Here is a 19,490-nt window from a genome sequence, read left to right as displayed (position 1 = left end):
ATACGCTAACAGGAGCTATCGGGCGGTTAATGCAGGGTCGGCTCTTGCCTTCAACCCCACCCACCGCACTTGGCCCAACGCCCCTCGACAACGTCGCTGTGAAACGCGCCAAGGCTGAGATGGGGTTGGCTTCCCCCTGTCGCCACACGGAGCCGCATGGCTTTGCAATCTCCTTTAGCCGTTGTAGGCATGTCCCCCATGTGCTGGTTAAAGGCGCAAGCCGCCGAGCGTGGAGGATTTCCTGGCGTCCTCTGCGGGCTGCAGTTTTTTTTTTTTGGTCGAGGTGCCGAGCTCAGCCCGCCAATTTCGATCACAATGGGGACACAAAAATTGTCCGAATCAGTGTGCTGTGGATCAACGAGCCCTTTGTCCTTTGTGCCTGTGTGGTTATTTTTGTGCCCTTTGATGTGCTCCGCTAGGTCTGACAGCCCAACATCCACGCCCATGTCAAAAAAGCCGTTTTTGGAGCACACGCGAGAGCCCCTTAATGCAGCCGCCATCATTCAGCACTCGGCCGAGGCAAAATCACGCCGCACGAGCTGGAACATGAAGCAACTGAAAATAACAACGACCAATTCCCCACAGCCCGGGCAGCTGTAGGTATTCCCTGATCACACTTGAAAGTCTTGGCTTGTGGTCCGTCGTAAGATGACGCTGTTAATGCGACATTTGGATCGCCGTTAAACCCCATGTTGCCCGGATAGGAAGGCGATCGGCAAAGGCACCCATGTTTGTTGTTGTAACTCGGAGGTACGAATTTGCAGGAGCGCGGTGCGAGTATTGCAACGTACCGCTTTGTAATGATGACTTGTGCTGGTACTTCTATCACGGGCTAAAAAAGGTGCAGATGGAAGTACCGAAAAAATGAACGTTTTTATTGGCTAACGCATCGCGAGATCGGCGGATGGGGTTTAACGGCACTCGAAGGGATACTGCTATCTCGGCCCACTAATGATTGAGAAACCTGGATCCCCGCACGAGCCTGTTCCTACGAAATCCCTGCCATGAGGAAAGAGTTGAGGGTTTGCGGCTGTTGAGATCGAGTGTCACTTTGCTACCACACCGGGAGATCGCCGAGGTGGGCAGGGAGTCCTGGCCTGCCCAGTGGAGCAGCGGGCACGGCGGAGCGCACGGCCACGGCCATCATCAATGCTGCTGGGGAACTCCACATTGGCAGCATGGGACGAATCAGCTTCATGCAGAGGGCGGCGTGAGTGTGGCGTTACCTTGGCTGATGCGATGAAGAATGAGGTAGGAAAGTGACGCAAACACCAGACATACCTAGCCGCATGTCGTTTGTCGTTTACAAGCACGTATCAAATAGGACAATGATTTTGGCAGATGATTAGTAGTGATAGGCGATCTTGAGCCTCGTCCTCTCTGTCCGACCTACATCGGCACCACCTGCCATGCTCCATCTTGACAGGGCCGAAGAAACAAAATAGGAAACGACGGGGAAAACAAGGCCGCCAATGGGATGAACCAATGCACCTCTCCTGTTATCTCACCAAGGTCGAGCCAAACGAAACCGCTTGTGTTTTAGCTTGACAGCTGCTTTTTCCGTCGTGGAGGAACTTGTCAACTTGCCAAGACGGCATCGGGCGAGGCGCACCCTGTCGACGAGACAGGGGCGCGCTCCCAACTGACCTCACCCCCCATCCCTGCCGCGGATCTGAGGCGCTGCCCGCCCTGCCAGGCACTAGGGGCAAGCGATGGGGGAGACGACATGGGCAATGGCACCACAGGGCAGCTTGCTGGCCCAGGGAGACGGCACCGACGGACGGACGGCAACACCGCGCCGGCCCTGTGCCATGAACTGCGGTTGTGGTGGTGCCCTGGCCACCAACTGCGGCTGCAAGGTGCGATATATAAGGGGCTGTTGCCGTCTCCCTCGGCTGTCACTTTTGATATCTCACCCACCACCTCACTGAGAGTCTCTCCTTTTGCATTTCCTGCTCAGCAACAGTTTTCTTTTGCATACGCTCCTTTGCCCATAGTTTGGCCATTACTGCCCAGTGCATTTCGCTTCGTTCCTATACGACGACTTGACGTCCGATCGCTACATCTCGCATCTTTTTTTTATTGTTTCTCGACGTACCCTGCTCCATCACCCCATCCTCACCTTCTTTTTCCAACCGAGACCTCATCTCCCAACCAACCATCACCATGAAGACCACCGGATTCCTCGCTCTTGCCGGCCTCGCCGCCGTCGGCAGCGCCCACTTCACCTGGGACAAGATCGCCGTGGGCGGCAAGCAGGTCGGCGGGGACAACCAGTACATCCGCAAGCACGACAACTACTACCTCCCCATCAAGTTCAACAAGACGCCCGAGGGCTCCATCACGCCCAACGACGCCGGCTTCGCGTGCAACAAGAACGCGCGCCCCGCGCCCGACGTGCTCAAGGTCAAGGCCAACGACATGGTCAGCCTCAACCTCGGCTTCGGCGCCAAGCGCATGGAGCACCCGGGCTCGGTCCAGGTCTACGTCAGCCCCGTGGCAAACGCAAAGGCCGACAGCGGCAAGGACTGGTACAAGATCCACCAGGCCCTCATCTGCAAGCAAGGGAACGCCGAGAGCCTGCGCAGCACCGCCTGGTGCATGTGGGGCGAGGGCGGCATCTCGGCCCCCATCCCCGAGACGCTCCCCAACGGCCAGTACCTGATGCGCGCCGAGCAGATCTCGCTGCACGGCGCCCACGACGGCCAGGCCGAGTTCTACGTCGCCTGCGCCCAGATCGAGGTCACGGGCAACTCGGCCACCTCGATCCAGGGCACCGCCGTGCAGTTCCCCGGCGCCTACAAGTCGACCGACAAGGCCGTCAACTTCAGCGTCTGGGGCCGCTCCACCTCCTTCGACGTCATCCCCGGCCCTGATGTCATCCCTGGCGGCACCATCCGCGGCTCCGCCAACGGCGCCGGCGGCGACAAGACCGTCAAGGTTGCTGCCAATGGTGCTGGTGGTGGCAACGCTGCTGCCCCTTCTACCCCTGCCCCTTCCACACCTGCCAACAACAGCGGCAACAACAACAACGGCGGCAGCAACAACAACAACAGCGGCAAAAACAACAGCGGCAACGGCAACGGCGACAAGAACCAGCAGCCTGGAAAGTCGACCTCCCCGGGGCCCGACTGCAACAAGAAGCGCTCCCTGCGCGCCCGCCGCGCTGCCATGGCGGCTGCCCAGCAGTAAAAAGCATCCTCCACACACCTCCCATTTTTCTCCAGCACTCACGTGTTCGGACCAGACATGCATCCCCAAACCAGCCATTTTTTACATTCCACACATGAGCAGGGGCGCGCGGAGCACCCGGGGTGTCGATCACAGCGCGACTCTCCGTCATCTCTCGTCGAGATAGGAGGAACTGGATTCTTGTTCTGAGGCCTAGAGCCTGTTCTTTACTTTGTACATATTACAAACTCTTGTAGCCGTCCTCTTTTGGGCATCGCATATGCAGATACTGTTTTTCTACTTTCCTAGTTCATTGCTATCTGTGAAATTTTGTGATCACGATGCACTTTCGACCAGTATATGCGAAATCCTCATTTCCCGCCTACCCTCTGGTGGCTAATCTGCATCACATGGTCAACTGGCTGGGTGCACGGCCAAGCACCCTCTTGCTGAGCGCATTTCCTGCATGTCTCTCCCTGCTCCAAGGTCCTCCCGCAGTTGGGACAGACTGTTTGCGGTGGCTCCTTATCACTCGCACCCTCCCGCGAAGCGCATTTCTTGCATATCGCTCCATTCTCCAAAGTCCTCCCGCAGTTGGGACAGACCGTCCGCGGTGGCTCCCGATCGCTCTGTTGACGGTAGGAAGCACCGCTGAGGATATTTGTGGCCTGCATATCTGCACAAGGGCTGTCTGTTGCTCGAGATAGGCTTTCGAAGCGCCTGCGGTTTTCCTTGGCCAATCTGTAAGAAGTTAACGGTAGAGGCTGAGTCTTGTAGGTGCAAAGATTGAGGGGCAGGTTATCTTTCTTGTCAGAGAGCAAAGGGTTGCAGCCTTTTTATACAGCCGCCAAAAACACAGTCACAGCGCAAGCATTAATAGCATGGTTCCTCGAATCTGATAATATTTTAATAAGTTATAGTTGGGTGATTGGACCCCTAACAAGGTATCCAGAGGGGATCCGCGAGCAATGTATCTGTCGGCCGCGCTCACACCATACGACAGATACCTTCGAGGCGCGAGCCGTAGTTCCCCCCATTCATTCTTCCCCTTATATCTTCCCCCTGGCAGTGGCGTTCTGTCGGCCGTCCGGACCCGTCAGCGGCAGGGTGGTCGGAGCAGCAGCCGTCGCTCTTGTCGTCAGGGCAGGCCGCCAGCCATTCTTGGGACGGAGAGGAGGCTCAGGCATCGTTCTCCTCCTGGGTCTCTTCGGACATGTCCACCTTCCAACAGAAGGTGCACGACTTTCCCGAGTAGTCGCCGTGGGTCGGGCACTTTCCAGCCATTGTTGCTACTGAAGACTGGCGAGTCGAGGCGTCGGTCAAGAGGTAGGTGTTGACGGGTAGACGATAGAGTCGGTAAGGGCAAGCTGCGGCAGATGGTAGATGTGCGAACCGGCGATGCAGAGCGAATCTGGATGTTGCCGGATGTAGAGCAGATACCGGTGTTGCTGATAGTGTTGAGGTTGCGGGTGCCTCCAAACCAACATGGCAGCATGAAAGGAGCAACAAAAGGCCCTTATATACTCCTACATGGGTACTCGGCGAACAAAGACAATATTCGTGGCGAAGGCGGCGTCAAAGGCGTATACATTCAATGTTTGGCGTCTTTGGGGCCATTCACTCTCCCACCCCGAGATATGCATGTCCGGTGTTGAAAGCCGCGATGGACTTGACTGCACCTTTTCACCATGGAGGGCGATAGGGATGGAGGTGATGCCTGACGAATTGCTGCGGCATTGAATCTGTTGTCTGTGGAGACCGGTCTTCACTACAGAGAGTCAAGGAGATCACTGGACGTTCTCGCTTGGAAACCAGACTGCAGAGCTAGGCTTGTCCCATCACTACATGTGTGGCAGTGACGCTTGATAACTTTTCCTTGGTTGATCACTCTTCACCACCTATACCTTCCCAATCCCTGCCCCCTTCTTGACCACCTCCCCCACCAGCTCGAGAGGCGTCAGCTTGAACTTGTAAGGGGCTTCGGTGAAGTTGCCTGTCTGTGTGATGTTGATAGTAGCCGGCCCCCAGTCATTCACTACACAAATGTTAGCAGACGATTCCAGCCAGTTGAAGCAAGAAAATGGCACGGGGGATGAGGGACACTGACAGGCACCCAGGTTTGCGAACCCATCCAGCTCCTCGTCGCCGCACGGGCACGTGTTGGGCGAGTCCATCGGGATGACGAGCCCGTAGGTGCTCAGGGCCTCGGTCGTGTTACCGCGGAAGACGTTGCCCTCGACGAGGACCTGGTTGTCGGAGCGCGAGTGGATGGCCTGGTAGTGGAAGTCCTCGTACAGGTTATTGTAGATGTGTTGGTGCCCGAAGCGGCCGGCGGGGCCCCGGGTGCCCTGATTGCGCCAGTGGTTGTGGTGGTATGTGACGTGCAGGTGGCCCTGGTCCACGTCGCGCAGCGCGTCCGAGTTGCCCACCAGCGACGACTTCCAGTGGTCGTGGAAGTAGTTCCACGACACCGTGATCCAGTCGGCCGCGCGGATGATGTCGACCTGGCCGTCCTATTCAAGGGTGAGGTCACCACCCGATGGTTAGTACACCGTAATGCCCTTCTTTCACAGTAAACAGAGGGAGTGAGTTTGCGTACGTAGAAATCCGGCCCCTTGCTGATGTCGGAAAAGAACTCGTTATGGTCGATCCAGACCCTGGTCGTGTTCCTGATGGTGATGCCGTCGTTGCCGACAATGTGCGAGATCTTGAGGTTCCGCAGGATGACGTTGTCACCGTGGTAGACGTCGATGCCGGCGCCCGTGATGTGCGCCGTGCCGCCCAGCCCGACCACCGACTTGTTGGACCCGACCTTGAGCCGCGACGGCAGCGCGATGTCGCCCTTGACCACGACGACGCGCGGCTCGGTGCCCTTGACGGCCGTCACCAGCGCGCTCGCGCTGTCCACCGTCACCGTCGGCCCGCCCTCGCCGCCCGTAGTCTTGCCGATCGGGTTGTCCTTGGCGAAGCCCTCGACCGTCCACGTCCCGTAGCAGCTCGCGGGCGGAGGGGCCGCGGCGGCTTGCGAGCACAGGCCCAGGAGGGCGTTTGCGAGGACGGCGGAGTTGAGCTTCATTTTTGCAACGCGGCTGGGTGCGGTAAGGAAGGAAGGACCAAGGGACTGGCAGAATGGAGCAGAGAGCAGGTCGCCGACGGCTTTTAATATGGACAGTCATGTCGAAGGCCTTCATTTACCCACACTCTTGGAGCGGTGTCCTCCTGCATGCACCTCCTCCACAGGACTTGGCCTCGGCAAACATCACGACCAATCTTGGGCAAGGACAAATCTCCCCAGCACACGCGCACGCGCAGCCGGAGATCGTGTCAGAATCGAGGCTCCCACATTGCAGGACCCAGAGGGTAGGAAGCGACCCCTGAGCTGAACTCGAGTGCACGATGTGGTTGCTCACCTCATGGGCAGCCTCCAAAGATGCGGAGAAAGTCCCCTGGCAGATCAGCCATGATTTCCGGATATGGTAATCTTCCCCAACAATCCCCACCATTTGAGCTCTGTCGGCTATCCACCTTGCGCAAAGTCCCGGGCTTGCCAAGCACAGCCTGCGCTGCCGAGTGGTGGAATCTGGATTCTCCTTGTTGAGCGACGTCGTGGCGGCGGCGACCTGCAGGACTCCCTCGCTTGCGATATTAGATGTTAAAGCAACCGAATATGAATCGGCGCCAAGAGGGAAGTTCCTGAACCGAAATATCCCCGACTAATGGAACCGCTCTGGTCGCAGTTAAGTTGGATTCGCTTGCGTCGAGGGTCGGTGGCTAAAGCCTTGCTCGCAATAAGTGGAATGGCGCATGGCGTGGAAAAAGTTTAGGGGGAACCATTTAAGCCTAAAAAGTGTGCACCAGAAGAATGAGGCAATTCACATGGCAGGTGTTGCTTTTGGCGGGTGCCACCACGCCTCCATTCTGCCACTGACTACAGAGATGCACACATCCTAGAAAGTGCCTTGGGCTCGGGAGGCCTGAACCTCTTTGCCAGATGCCACCATCTCACTCCTACGACGACGAACAATCGTCCTCGCATCGACCCGTCCATTCTTAGCCCGCCATCTTGTACCGAACCAGACACCACAAAGACTGCTCGCCATGCATCTGTCGTTGGCCGCAGCGCGCGTAACCATAGGGAACCTTGTCCCTCCGTCCAACACCGGGATCCAGTATGCATTCAGCTACTACGTCGGCGAGCGATGCACTAGCGAATACATCGGGCAGGAGAACGTCACCTCGCACCGCCTCCAGCGCATGTGCTACCCGATCGAGGGTGCTGCTTCGTCAGCGTCGTCCGTCCTGATCGAGGTCAAGAGCACGGCGCGCACGAGGTACACGTTCGAGACGTACGAGCGCAACTGCGGCGGATGGGTCTGGGGGAGTCTTGGATGTGGGTGAAATCCGTGTGTCGGTGTCAACGAGGGAGAGGTCCCCATGCTAACAAGCCTCTGGAGCAGCCCGTGTGTTGGTGTCGCCAAACGAGCAGTACTGCATGCTCCTGAACGGCACCAATTCGATACTGGTCTATTCGGATCTGCGCCGTGCCTGATGTGCGTGACGAATAAGGCGCCAAGGGAAGGAGGATGTGTTGGATCAGCAACGCCCAGGAATTCTAGAAGGCTGCTCGTGATGGGGGTTTTCTTGTCTGGGCGTGGGGTGGCAGTGGGTTGCTTGACCCACCAGGATCAATCCTGGCAAAGAATCCAATGCAATGATGGACTCCAACGGCCAGAAACTTTAGGCGGCTCTGCAATCTTGGCACTTAATCAGTGACGGCACAAGCTGCGAGCGTGCAAGTCCACTCTTGACTGCGCTCCTCTTGATTAACCCAAAAGCTGGCGTTCCGGATAGACAGCCGAGCCCCAGTGCGGGTGAGGCCGCCCGCTTGAATTCGTGCTCCTCAGTGCAGTTGATGTGAATTTGAAGACAGGTTTAACCGACAGTCGAGGCATTGACTCCCTCCTGACCCTCTAGACCCAACCAACCCATCTGTTCCACCCATCTGCAACCGCCAGCTCCAGTTTCCCAACATGCAACATGGGACGAGGGGCTCCAGCCGCCGCAAGCAGAAAGTGCGCACGCGACGACCTGCCTCCAACGGTTCCAGGCAAAACGGATGAAGGAGCAAAACTCCACGGCGCCGTTGGTGTGTGTATTGTGTAAATCCCAATGCAAGCACATGATAGATCCCAACCGGGGCTGGTTTGTGATGGCCGCAGGGGCTCTGCTTGAGGCAGCCGCTTCCATGACCGCATCCCTGCAGACCTTTTTTTCTCCATAGTCATCCTAGCCGACTTCTTTCGCCAATCATAGCCGTGCGGCGACGGCCGGATCGACAGCTCCTCGCAAACACTTGCCCTGCCGCCGCCTTGGTAATGTTTCACTCCAAAGCCCAACAACAAGCTTGCAATCATGGCCCGCACATGCTCGTCAACGTGTCTCACTCTTGCCATGTCCGACCCCATGAGGGATATCGGCCGGGCTGTATGGCGGGGGCGGCTAGGCCTCCTCGGTTAGGACAGCCGCCATTCGAGCCGCCATGCCGCCCTTCGTCTTGGATGGAAAGATGTCGCGCCCTCGCTGATCTCGGGAGCATAAATATCATAGGCAGTCGCCCCGAAGCTACCACTCGGGCTCTTCTCCTCATAGCCCCATCCCCTATCTCATATCACCTGGTGGGTGCGCATATCGAGACCACGATCCGAGCAACCTACTCGCAATAGCAGAGTACCATCACCAAAATCATGTCTCGTTTACTACGTAAACACGGAAGGCCCGGGCGCAAAAGCCCTCCGTCCTCGCTCTCCCACCTTCTAGCCCTCCAAATCGTAGCCACCGCCCTCCTCCTCCCGTTCTTCAGCCAGCTCACGCAAGCCAAGGACGCCACATCCTCGGCTGCGCAAAAGTCAGCCCCCTTCGTGGACCAGGCGACCGGCCTGACGATGGAGCGCTTCTTCGGCGCCCGAACCTCGTTCGGCTACGCCATGGCGCTCCCGGAAAACACGACGTCGGCCTCCTTCATCGGCCAGTTCCAGTTCCCGCTCGCGAGCGGCAACGGCTACGGCGCCATGGGCTTCATCGGCGACATGGACGACAACTTCATCCTGGCCGTCTGGCCCGACGGCGGCGGCGGCGTGCAGGCCTCGTTCCGCCAGGCCACCGACGAGGACAACCCGCCCGAGGTGACGGGCCGCTTCAAGGTCCGCCCCATCGCGCGCGGCGTCGCCGTCAACGCCACCTCGCTGCTCTACACCTTCCTGTGCGAGGACTGCCTCGACCCGGCCCTCGGGCTCGGCCCGGAGCAGGCGTCCGCCGACGCCGTCATGGGCTGGGCCCTGTCGGCCCGCCAGGTCTCGGACGCCGCAAACCCGGGAGCCAGGCTCGGATTTCACGAGAGGGGATTCGGGCCCTTCACGGCCCGCCTGGGCAACGCGCGCGTGGCGCAGGCTCAGTTCGACGCCGTCGCCGCACTCGCGGGCGAGGCGGTCGCCGCGTCGGCCCGCGCGACCCCAGTCGTGCTGGGCGCGGGACAGGGCAAAGGCAAGGACGGCAAGGGTGACGACTCTGACAACGACAGCGACGACGACGGCGACTAGGCTCTGGCGAGGCTGATCGGGTGCTCTTTGAATTATACTTGTACATATTACATTTCGGGACAAGCTCCCGCTGGCCTTTGTAACCATATAACTGATACTACTGCGCTTCCATGTTATGTTGTTTCCTCGCTGCGTCCGTAGCTAACATTGTACTTCGCAAGCTATTTCGCCCAGCTTCTTGGCTTCTCTTTCGTCTCCAGATTTAAAGTGTCGTCGGCGCAGCGCTCCAAGCCGACCTCGTTGATCGTCACATACACGGGCGGCTGGGCTGACGACGCACGCGCCCGATCCGGGTCGGCGCCACGATGCCCGGCGCAGTCGATGAAAATGCTAAGCTGGGGTCAATACTTTCTGTGCATGTCAGGAAAGGCGCAGCAAACGGCGAGACTCATCGAACCCCGAGCTCCTCGCACACGGACCGCGAATCGCCAGAAGTGACAAGACGCCGCTAGCCCTTTGATAAGGTAATTCATCCCACGGAACATAATTTTACGCCTTGCCTGTGCAGCTGCAAGACGGGAGGACGGACCATGTCGACGGCGTAAGCGGGCTCTCGTTGGCCAGCAGAACCGGAGTGGCCTCGTCAACGGAGGCACGGTTGCGATCTGGCAAGCAGCACCTGGGTCTCACCAACCGCTCGCCGCCTATCAGGACGCGTTCTGGAACGACCAGCTCGCAGAGAAGTGATATCGGATGGTAGGATGGACCAAGCGCAACCCTGCCGGCTGTCTCGATATGCAGATGCGCGGTTGCAACCCGCTAGTAAGCTTGCCGCGCTTGCTAACTGCTGGCGCACACCCCTCGAGCCAAAGCCATTGTGACCCATCTGCATTTACCCGCGGTGAGGTATCAAGAGTTACCAGGGACGCCTGCGGGTGCCCGAATATACGCCTTCATGTGAGGGACGGTTACTTTATTCGCCATGTCTAAATCTTGTGCGAGGACGGGGGGTTACTTCGATGCTGGATACGAAGCCAAGGTTGGGTAGGAGTACAACAGTTCAGCTTGTTAGTAAGTAACCGGGCCGGGTATTGTTTATTCTTTTAACAAAGGGGTTTTTTTTTAAGGAAATGTGCGACGAGAGTGGTTAAAATTAAGACAAAAGAACGCTCTCCTTCCAAAAGTGAAGCTAGCATCCGGCCCGATGTCACACCCGGACCGCATCTGCAGTGGCACGTAACTCCCCAGCTCGTGGAGGATGGGGACATGAAGGCGACACGGCAGGGTGCTGGCACGCAATTCGCGTCGGCGAGCCCGACGAGACGCGGATTTGCATGGCCAAAGGCTGGTACAGAAGCATGTATGAAGCGGGGAAGGCGATAGATGGCGATGTGTGTCCGATCGAGATTTGATGCCATACCCGGGATTCTCTTTTCGGAAGTAGAATCACCATGCGGCAGGCGAGAGGACCCAAACCGGCTAGTCGGTCGGGCGTCGTCATCAAAAAGCTTCCGACACTCGGAGATCAAGATGGGTAGAGGGCCCGCGATTGGTGGTGGTTCGGCTGGTTGGGGGGGCGCGAAGCTTCCACGGCAGCGTGCATGTCATGGTGCGACCTTATCAATGCGGGAGTCCGGGACGAGGTCAAGCCAGGCCCGGATTGGAGCACGGGGGGCTTTGTGTCTCGCCGGGTGGGGAATGCGTCCGCGGAACCCGGCGCATGTGGCCTTGTCTCCCTGTGGTGTTGCAGCATCGTGGAGAGGAGCGGTGTCGATGGTGCATTACTGTGCTGGCGGCTTCATGTCACCCTCTCGAGGCCGCGCCATCGTGTCCTCGTCAGCCCTTGCTTGCTGGCCTGAAGGGGAAGGTTGATGCAGCTAGGAAAAAAACTAGCATCGCCTCAAATGCCGAAGGAAGCAGGGCGATCCCAAGCCGAGGGGAACTCGGGCATGTCGGAGAAATACACAAAATGGTAGGCAAAAAAAAAAAAAAAAAAGCAACTGTCCAACGCTGCGCCGCTGGGAAGGGAAAGTCTTGGGGAGCCAGGAGACAACGTGGATGGCCCCTGCGGGATGCCGGGGGCTGCAGAGTGTTAGCGTCGCACTCGACCGCAAGTACCGCAGAAGAAGACAAGGCGCCTTCGGCGTGCGTGGGTAGTGCGAACCTCGAAGCGCCGCGAATGGGAATGGCTTCCTGGGGGCGGGTCGTGGTAGGGAGGGGGAGGGGGAAGACGATTCAAAGGGAACCCGCGACTGGGCCACGTCCAACCGGCGCGCGCAGGCGGGCGGGAAGGCAGGCAGGCCTCATCCCTCTTCGGGCTGCTCTGTTGTTACCTCTTCTAGTCTGCCCTCAGCTCCGGTGCTGCGTGTGCCCTAAACCATTCTCGGTCAGACGAGGTGGCCGTTTTCGGCCAGAGCCAGGGTCCGATTCGTCGGGGGAGGCGAGCGGTCGAGCTCGCTGGCTCGCTTTGCTCGCGGGCCGGGACTGGCCAAGAGATCCTTGAGCCATTTCCGGTCTGGGCAGTCGTGGTACTACGACTGCGGGTGAGCGTGTCTGTGGGAAAGACCGAAAGGTGCAGTTTGGCTGCGTTTGTGGGGTTTGGGCGCATGAGAAATGATGCAAGGCTCATGGCCGCGCCTGGAAAAGATCGCCTCCCATCGCGGGTGGACAGACGCCCGCACTACCAGTCAGTGCGGCGATTTTCGGAGACTTTTTTTTCCAAGTCCTCACGGCCCCTCGATCGGCTGTTCACCTTGGCGAGCTTGGGGAAGTGGCGGACATGTGCCGTAAGCGGGCACGGTTAAGAGCACGCACAACAGTGACTGGCAAGGATTCAAGATGGTCCTAAAAGAGGAAAGCAAAAGGGTCAGGCAGGCGAAAAGCAAGTGGCGGTGGGGAAGGCTGGCAAAGGCTGATTGATGATGAAAATGGCATCATTCAGCCGTCGACTTGGCGGCCTGGGAAGAGGCGATATGCTGAGATGACTGGGCGCGATGAGAAAAAGCAAAAAAAAAAAGAAGGGAGAAAAAAAAAAGCCGCTAATAAGTTACATCAGGGTCCCAAGGGCCCCGACCCCTTCTGGATTTGTCTGGGTTGTAGGCCCGGGCGAAGGCGAGATGCTGTGTGAATGCTGCGGCTGGGAGCAACAAGCTGATGCACGAGTCGGGATCATCAGCGAGAGGATAGGCGCCAAAAGACTCGGTGCGTTAGTACTGGGACTGGGAGTTGGCGCCATTCGGGGCTGGTTCAAGTTCAGCATCATCCAATGCTGGACATCATCAAGTCCAGCCCCCCTGAAACACCGAAGTGCGGGCAAGGAGCGGCGCTGGACGACGTGAGGCTGGCGTGCACAGCGCACAGCGCACAGCGCACAGCAGGGGTCACCAGACTTGATTCACACACCGCAGCTCAGCGACCAGGAAGAGGAGCGGATGCAGACGCAAGCAAACCCCCATTCCCGCATCACGGCATACATGTTCTGTATGTGGTCAGCAGCAGAGCACGCACCAAGAGCTGCGTCGGTGCGCTAGGATATGGGTGACTGTAATGTGGGATTTGTGCAGTTGCGGGATGGGAACATTGGTGTTGGGACCACCATCAGATTTTATGCAGATCTATTGTCCCGAAGACGCCAGCCGCGCCATAACCGGGTGAGATATGCACAAGGACAACGCTAGAAGGAGAGGATATGGACGAGGAAAATTATCAAAACAACTAGAGTGAAATGGCGAGGCAGGGATCGAGGTTGGACCTGACGCCAAGGCCCTTCCCTAGCCGACGCCATCATGGGGCTAGCGGTGCCACGTCGGGTCTTATTTTCCTTCTGGCGCCGAATTGTTATTTCTCACCCCTTTTGCATATGTGCTGTTTTCTTCTCCTTCGCCGCCACGGAGCCCAACAGCCTCCTCTGGTTGTCGGTGTGTGTGAGCGTAATGCACGAAATATCGAGGATACTCGAGACCACATTACTACGTCAGCAGGACGCAGGAAGAAAGAACAAAACATCGGAGAAGCAGTAGACGAGAAAGATTGGTTGGTGCCTGGCGCATCTAGGTCTGAATCGAGTAACGGACGTGCCTGCGAGCGGGCTGCGAGGCCGTGTGTGCGCCCTGGACCCGAGGCCCTTTTTTTTCCCGTCTGTTTCCCCCTCCTATGCGAATATGTAGTATAAACCGCCGAGGGAGGGACTTTGCTCTCGTCCTCGCGGCCAACCTTTACGCAACCACATGTGTCTCTCATCGCTCTTCTTTGGCTGCCTGCTGCCGTTGTTTTCTGCACCGTTTGACCGCCTCATTTGCTCGCTGCGGGCGTCTGTCGATCACCCCTAGGTGTCGACTCGGTGAGGCCCCCCACACTGCAGCGACAACTCAAATTGGGCTCATATCTCGATCGACCAACAGCGGGTTGCAACGACGCCAGGCGCAGAGTGCGTGCAGCAGCGGGGCCTGGCTGCCGGGAGCTGCAGCACCCGGGGAGAAAACCATACAGACAACCATACAGACAAACACACACACTCCGTTTCTCGCTTACTGGAACAGCCGGTGAGGCGGCCACCTCTGCTGCTTGCGACGACGGTTCCTCGCTGGCCTCGAGCTACAATGCCCAGCACCCAGCCGATCCGGCCTGCCACCAACCTCGTACCCCTTCCGCTCTGACAGCAGCGAGCCGCCGCGACCCTGCTGGCGAGCATCTGTCAAGGGTGGCACGAACCCTCCCACTTGCTCGCAGCGCCCAGGCCCCGACAAGGCGACCCCGGCGAGGCGCCGCGAGTGGCAAGCTGCACAGGCGCGCGAGGCAGGGAAGGAGAAATAGTAGCGAGGAGGGCATCGGTCCAGAACGCGCTTCCTGTCAGCCGTTTGGGGGAAAGCTCGTCGTTGCTGTTGCGAGCTGGAGCCGGCCTGCCTGTGTGCCTGCCTGCCCTGCACATTTTGCATTTTGCATTTTGCCCACCCGCACCTAATTGGACACCCCCGGCCGGGCGACAGCAAACCCGAGGAGTGCAGCGACAGAGTCGACGCTAAGTTCTTCGGCAGCTAGCTCTGTCTTGGGCTGTATCTATCTCCCTGCCCCGGCCCATCCGTTGGCGTACCGACAGGGTGTCTGCATTCCTGGCCTGTCGCTCGCCTCAAGACTTGACCAATAGCTGGCCACCCCCACCCCCAACTTCTCTCACAAGCTCGAGGCTTCTTTTTGGCAAGCTCTTTGCTTGGGCTTGCACACTTTTTTTTCTCCTTTGGGTTGCCAGCGGGCTGACGACCACCAAGGGGTATAACCACGCGGCCTGCCCACCACCCTCAAAGCACCATCGCGGCCCGAGGGTGTGCCCACCTCTGCCCGCCCATCGTTGCGTCGGCGCCGTCCGTTGCAGCCCACGATGATGTCGACAACCAACCCCGGCGGCAGGGGCCCGCCTGCGCCGGGCTACAGCAACTCGACGGATCGGCCGAGCTGTTACAAGACCAAGAGGTTTGGAGAGGCCACCAACGGCAGGCAACTAAGGCTCGAGAACGTGAGGAGATTCGACGGCGCTGCTCGGGCAGACCAGCCATGGGACAACCTGCGAAGGGTGAGTGGCTGCGGATTCTCTGGCTTTATTCGGTGTGTTGGGTGCTGGTAGTGTAGGCCGTGCAGGCCATGCAAGCAAGTGACGGCCTGCCAGCGCGCCCGATTGACTCCATGTTGTAAGCTGACAGACCTGACACCCCATCCCCCACTCAGGATCCCGAGCTGTGGTGGAACCACGGCAACTGCTACGTCCACTTATACGCCCAGGGGCAGTCGCGGAGGGGTCCTGCTTTCAAGGTGCCCTTCTCGACGCTGCAGGAGCAGAAATGCTTCCCCCTGATCGAGCGATTCCTGGACGCTTGGGACCAAAGCGACATCCCGGACAGGTCGCCCACGTCGGAGACGAGCAAGGAGCCGAGGACATTCCAGCTGCAACCGAGAACGACCCCGAGCGCGCTGCCCGATCCGATCCGGCGCCGCATGGCCCGGGGGAGGATGGCCGGCGTCACGGCCGCCCGACAGCCGCCCGACCGCTGGGCGGGCAGGGTGGACCTCTACATACCGGCGCCGCCGCTGGCGGACAAGAGGCAGGCGCTCGAGCACCACCTGGCGACGCGCAACTTCTTCGCCTGGGCCATGGGGCGGTCCATGGTCGGCGAGCAGCTGGGCCGCGCCCTGGCCACGCTGCTCGAGAGCATGCACGAGTTCCGCGAGGCCGGCGCCAGCAACGTCGAGGACCTCGTCGCCTACATGGACGAGGAGGGCTACCTGGACTTCAACGGCCTGCCCGGCAACGCGCTGGCCGTGCTCTACCTAGCCGAGAACTTCCGGCTGGGGGACCTGTTCATCGATTCGTATGTGCACTGCGTCGGCATGAGCGAGATTTTGTACAGGTGCCCAGAGTATCATGTAAGCCCGAGCCCGCACTACTGGGAACTTCTCACTGGGAGTTTCTCTCAGGTATGGATGGACTTTATTCTTCAATCTTGCTAAACCTCCCTCTTTCTCCTCGCAGAACATCAGCTCAAGGTCCAGGCGACTGATACGCAAGTCTCGCGCCGAAATGGATGCGCGGCTCAGCTCGGCTGGCACCATGATCCGTACGTTCCTCGAGGATGACCTCTCAGAGTCTAGGCTTGGCCTCACTTCTGGCGTCCGAGCGCACCTCGACCGTTTCCGCGCATTTGTGCACTCCTTCTACGCCTCAAAATTCGGCTACTACCCGCCACTCCCCGTCGACCCTGGCACCGAAATCTTCCCCGCCCACATCTATCGCTCCATGGCACAGGACTTTGAGGCCCTTTACAGCTACCTCGTCGACCGGAGCTTCACCATGACCGACTCCAGCCCAGCACTCGCCCAGGGCGGCATCTGCGTCCTGCAGAGCGTCGAGGCCTTCGACTGCCATTACCAGTTCGACTCGCTCCACCACCCGCTGCCCCTTCTTCCCAAGATCGGCGCCAAGGCAGGCTCGTCGCCCTCGCCGTCGTCCATCCCCGACGGCGGAAGCACCACAACGTCGCCCGCCCCGTCCACGACGTCGTCCAGGCGCAGGCGGTGGTTCTCGTCAGCCGTGGCGGCGGCCGTGAGCACCACGTCGCGGCATCAGAGCAGCAGCCTGGACAAGCTGCGGCCCGACAAGAAGCTCGTGTCCCACGCGGCGCTCATGACGGCGACGAACTCCACCGACGTCCACCTGCTGGAGAACCGGTTCGTGTGCGCCTATCGCCGCTTTGAGGAGGACTCGGTCCTGGCCGCCACCACCAGCAACAAGTTCGACCGCGCCGAGGCCAAGATATCCCTGGTCGATGCCCGCAAGGTGCGCTGGATCCTCGTCTACTGCATGCACCAGACCCTCCGGGCCTGCACCGCCACCCCGGCCGAGGTGCGGTGTGTATCGGCCGGGGAGCGGCAACTTCCCCCCTATAGCCTCTGTGTCGACACTACGGAGCTGCCGCCGTGGGAGGAGCAGACCATTTCGTACGAGTCGGTCGAGGGCGACCTGCTACATGTGGCCAGCGAAGCAATAGGGTCTCCCCCGAGCGTCGCGCCGCCCGCCCTGATGCTCGAGATCCGCCCGGATGTAGACTATTACGCCATCACGCACCGGGACGAGACTCGGCCACCCGTGTCTGGAAGCTTGAGCCGTTCCATGAGCACATTCAGTGCATCTGGAGCACTTCGGCCTTTGACTGGGAGCAACAACTCCATATTCAAGGTGCCTCCACGTCGCAGCAGTCTATCGTCGCCATCACGACCGACTACTGCAGCTGGCGATCAGAACACTGGGAGCTTGTCGAGGAGCGCGTCTGCTAGCAGCCAGTTCCGGAAGACGCTCAGCAAATTGAGGGGAGGCGTCGCGTCGTCGGCATCGTCCTTTACCGACCGGCCGCTGACTTCCACGCCGCTGGTGCCCGAGACGTTTGAGCTGCCGCCCCGGTCAATCTGGCGCAAGTCGCGCAGGTTGTCGTATCGGGAGATCTTTGTGCAGGGATATGGCAACGGAACACTTGATGTTATGAAAGTTGGCGACTCGACGGCGCCCAAGAAGAATGGGAACGTCGGCAAGATGACAAGGCCGGCTGGCAACACGAACAAGACGGCCGGCAGTGACGACACAAGCGCCAGCAGAGTTCCAATGGACACGGCTGCCTACAACGATGGCGAGGAAGAGATCCCTGTCAAAGTCGCGCCAGAAGTGGTGGCAAACAGGTCGGCTTCCACGTCGTCCAACTCCAGCAACAGCTCGACCGCGACCAAGACCAGCAACGCAACAACGGCCGCGACGTCGCTCGCCTCCTCGGTCCCCAGCTCGCCGGCCCACACGGCCCACGGCGGCCTTGACCCATGGGACAAGATCCCGGGCATGGCAGCCACCGTCCCGGAGCAGCAGCAGCAGCAGCAGCCCTCCACCCCCGCCTCTACCCCACCACCAGCCGATACTGCTACCACTGCTCCCTCGCCAGTCATCGAGCTACCAACAACACCCACACCATCACCCCCTCCCTGCCCCATCCCGCCCCGCGCCCCAGGCCGCATGTTCGCCGCCATGGCCGCCGCTGCCGCCGCCGCCCCTACCGTCCCCAAACGCAGCGCCGCGCGCCGCACCTGGGCCGGGCTCCCCGTCTCGACCGAGACGCCGCTCGAGGACCGGCTGGCCCGGGCGCAGCGCAGGATCTCGGGGCCTCACATACGGTTCGGGCCGCGCCTCCCTGCTGCCGCCCCGAGCCGCTCCTCCTCGCTCCAGCTCCGGCCACAGCCGCAGTCGCAGTCGCAGCCGCTCCGGCCCCTGCGCCTGGTGACGATGCACTCGGCGTCGGTGGCGCCCTCGCTGCCGTCGCCCGCCCGCATCGAGACGGACATCAGCGCCGCCGTCGCCGCCGCCGCCGCCGAGGCGGCCGCTGCCATCACGCGCGTGGCGCCCCAACCGGCCGCCGGCTGCGCCAACTGCGCCAACTGCGGCGCCGCCGTGCCGCGCCACTCGGCCGCCACCACCACCACCACCACCACCATCGACCACCCGCGTCGCGGCAACCACCCTGCCGCACGCCATAGCATGGGAGGCACCGGCTACCCGCCGCGCAGGTGGACGATCAACGGGGCTTCGCGACCCATCTCGGCCATCGCCGAGGACGGGCCCGACTTCCAGACCGCCTGGGACCAGTTCCCCGAGCTGGGCGGGCACCGGCCGCTGGCTGCTGCTCGGTCGGGGGTCGGGGCCCGCTAGACGTTTTTTTTTTTTCCTTTAATAATCTTTTTTTCTCTACTCAGGCTACCGGACGCGACATGCCGCACCACGTCTATCCTTAATCTCTACTGCTAATCCAGCACCGACCTGTCTCCTTTGTATCACTTTCTTTGTCTCCTTCCATGTTACCCCATCTCATCTCTTTCCGTCTGCTTGCCTTTGCCAGCTTTTACAATACTCTATTGGTAAGCGGTTCTAGCGAGCATGCTTATTTTTTTTATTTATATTTTTGGGACTCTTCTCATCTTCCAAACTTCACAATCTCTCGTTTTGCCCCTTCTCGCAGATCGGGCCTTGGCAACTCTCTCTAGCCCTAGCTTTGATACCCAACCCGCAGCGCAAGCTTCACCCGCCGGTTTTGTGCACTGCGCTATACAGCCTTTTTTTTTTTCTATTTTCACAATCTTGTTCTTGGTTCTTTTTTTTCCTTTTTTTTTTCCAGTTTCATCTCTTTCCAAGGTCAGGGGTATTAGGTTTTTATCTAAACGGACGGTCTTCATGGGAATTGGGGCTTGGCTAACCACCAACAC

At 59.6% G+C, this 19,490-nt stretch overlaps 6 protein-coding genes across 6 annotated transcripts; 4 read left to right on the top strand and 2 right to left on the bottom strand.

The window, feature by feature from the left end:
* Positions 1-1,246: 1,246 nt before the first annotated feature.
* On the top strand, positions 1,247-3,480 carry GGTG_12679 (fungal cellulose binding domain-containing protein). Its single transcript, XM_009230580.1, has one exon. It carries the CDS (start codon positions 2,167-2,169, stop codon positions 3,190-3,192), a length of 1,026 nt encoding a protein of 341 aa, XP_009228844.1. The 5' UTR covers positions 1,247-2,166; the 3' UTR covers positions 3,193-3,480.
* Positions 3,481-4,741: 1,261 nt separating this feature from the next.
* On the bottom strand, positions 4,742-6,631 carry GGTG_12678 (hypothetical protein). Its single transcript, XM_009230579.1, has 3 exons — positions 5,771-6,631; positions 5,279-5,684; positions 4,742-5,206 (listed from the first exon to the last, which is right to left on the bottom strand). Exons 1-3 carry the CDS (start codon positions 6,245-6,247, stop codon positions 5,070-5,072), a joined length of 1,020 nt encoding a protein of 339 aa, XP_009228843.1. The 5' UTR covers positions 6,248-6,631; the 3' UTR covers positions 4,742-5,069.
* Positions 6,632-6,949: 318 nt separating this feature from the next.
* Positions 6,950-7,759, top strand: GGTG_12677 (hypothetical protein). The gene is made up of 2 exons (XM_009230578.1): positions 6,950-7,561; positions 7,629-7,759. The coding sequence occupies exons 1-2, from the start codon at positions 7,270-7,272 to the stop codon at positions 7,718-7,720; spliced, it is 384 nt and encodes a 127-aa protein (XP_009228842.1). The 5' UTR covers positions 6,950-7,269; the 3' UTR covers positions 7,721-7,759.
* Positions 7,760-8,880: 1,121 nt separating this feature from the next.
* On the top strand, positions 8,881-9,871 carry GGTG_12676 (hypothetical protein). The gene has a single exon (XM_009230577.1). It carries the CDS (start codon positions 8,916-8,918, stop codon positions 9,765-9,767), a length of 852 nt encoding a protein of 283 aa, XP_009228841.1. The 5' UTR covers positions 8,881-8,915; the 3' UTR covers positions 9,768-9,871.
* Positions 9,872-14,136: 4,265 nt separating this feature from the next.
* Positions 14,137-14,641, bottom strand: GGTG_12675 (hypothetical protein; the record flags this gene model as incomplete). Its single annotated transcript, XM_009230576.1, has 1 exon — positions 14,137-14,641. One exon carries the CDS (start codon positions 14,639-14,641, stop codon positions 14,234-14,236), a length of 408 nt encoding a protein of 135 aa, XP_009228840.1. The 3' UTR covers positions 14,137-14,233.
* A 440-nt stretch (positions 14,642-15,081) lies between these two features.
* GGTG_12674 (hypothetical protein) lies at positions 15,082-18,939 on the top strand (the record flags this gene model as incomplete). Its single annotated transcript, XM_009230575.1, has 3 exons — positions 15,082-15,273; positions 15,426-16,121; positions 16,228-18,939. 3 exons carry the CDS (start codon positions 15,082-15,084, stop codon positions 18,937-18,939), a joined length of 3,600 nt encoding a protein of 1,199 aa, XP_009228839.1.
* Positions 18,940-19,490: the final 551 nt, after the last annotated feature.

Source organism: Gaeumannomyces tritici, assembly GCF_000145635.1.
Source record: "Gaeumannomyces tritici R3-111a-1 unplaced genomic scaffold supercont2.9, whole genome shotgun sequence".
NCBI classification, from domain to species: domain Eukaryota; kingdom Fungi; phylum Ascomycota; class Sordariomycetes; order Magnaporthales; family Magnaporthaceae; genus Gaeumannomyces; species Gaeumannomyces tritici.
This window is presented reverse-complemented; position numbering and strand designations above follow the sequence as displayed.

Excerpts from the sequence above, each read along its gene's own strand:
- GGTG_12679 (XM_009230580.1), top strand. The coding sequence starts at position 2,167 with ATGAAGACCACCGGATTCCTCGCTCTTGCCGGCCTCGCCGCCGTCGGC.
- GGTG_12678 (XM_009230579.1), bottom strand. The coding sequence starts at position 6,247 with ATGAAGCTCAACTCCGCCGTCCTCGCAAACGCCCTCCTGGGCCTGTGC. Across the intron at positions 5,685-5,770 it reads GCAAGGGGCCGGATTTCTAC|GACGGCCAGGTCGACATCAT; the intron begins GTACGCAAACTC and ends ACCCTTGAATAG. Across the intron at positions 5,207-5,278 it reads GTTCGCAAACCTGGGTGCCT|TGAATGACTGGGGGCCGGCT; the intron begins GTCAGTGTCCCT and ends ACATTTGTGTAG.
- GGTG_12677 (XM_009230578.1), top strand. The coding sequence starts at position 7,270 with ATGCATCTGTCGTTGGCCGCAGCGCGCGTAACCATAGGGAACCTTGTC. Across the intron at positions 7,562-7,628 it reads GGTCTGGGGGAGTCTTGGAT|CCCGTGTGTTGGTGTCGCCA; the intron begins GTGGGTGAAATC and ends CCTCTGGAGCAG.
- GGTG_12676 (XM_009230577.1), top strand. The coding sequence starts at position 8,916 with ATGTCTCGTTTACTACGTAAACACGGAAGGCCCGGGCGCAAAAGCCCT.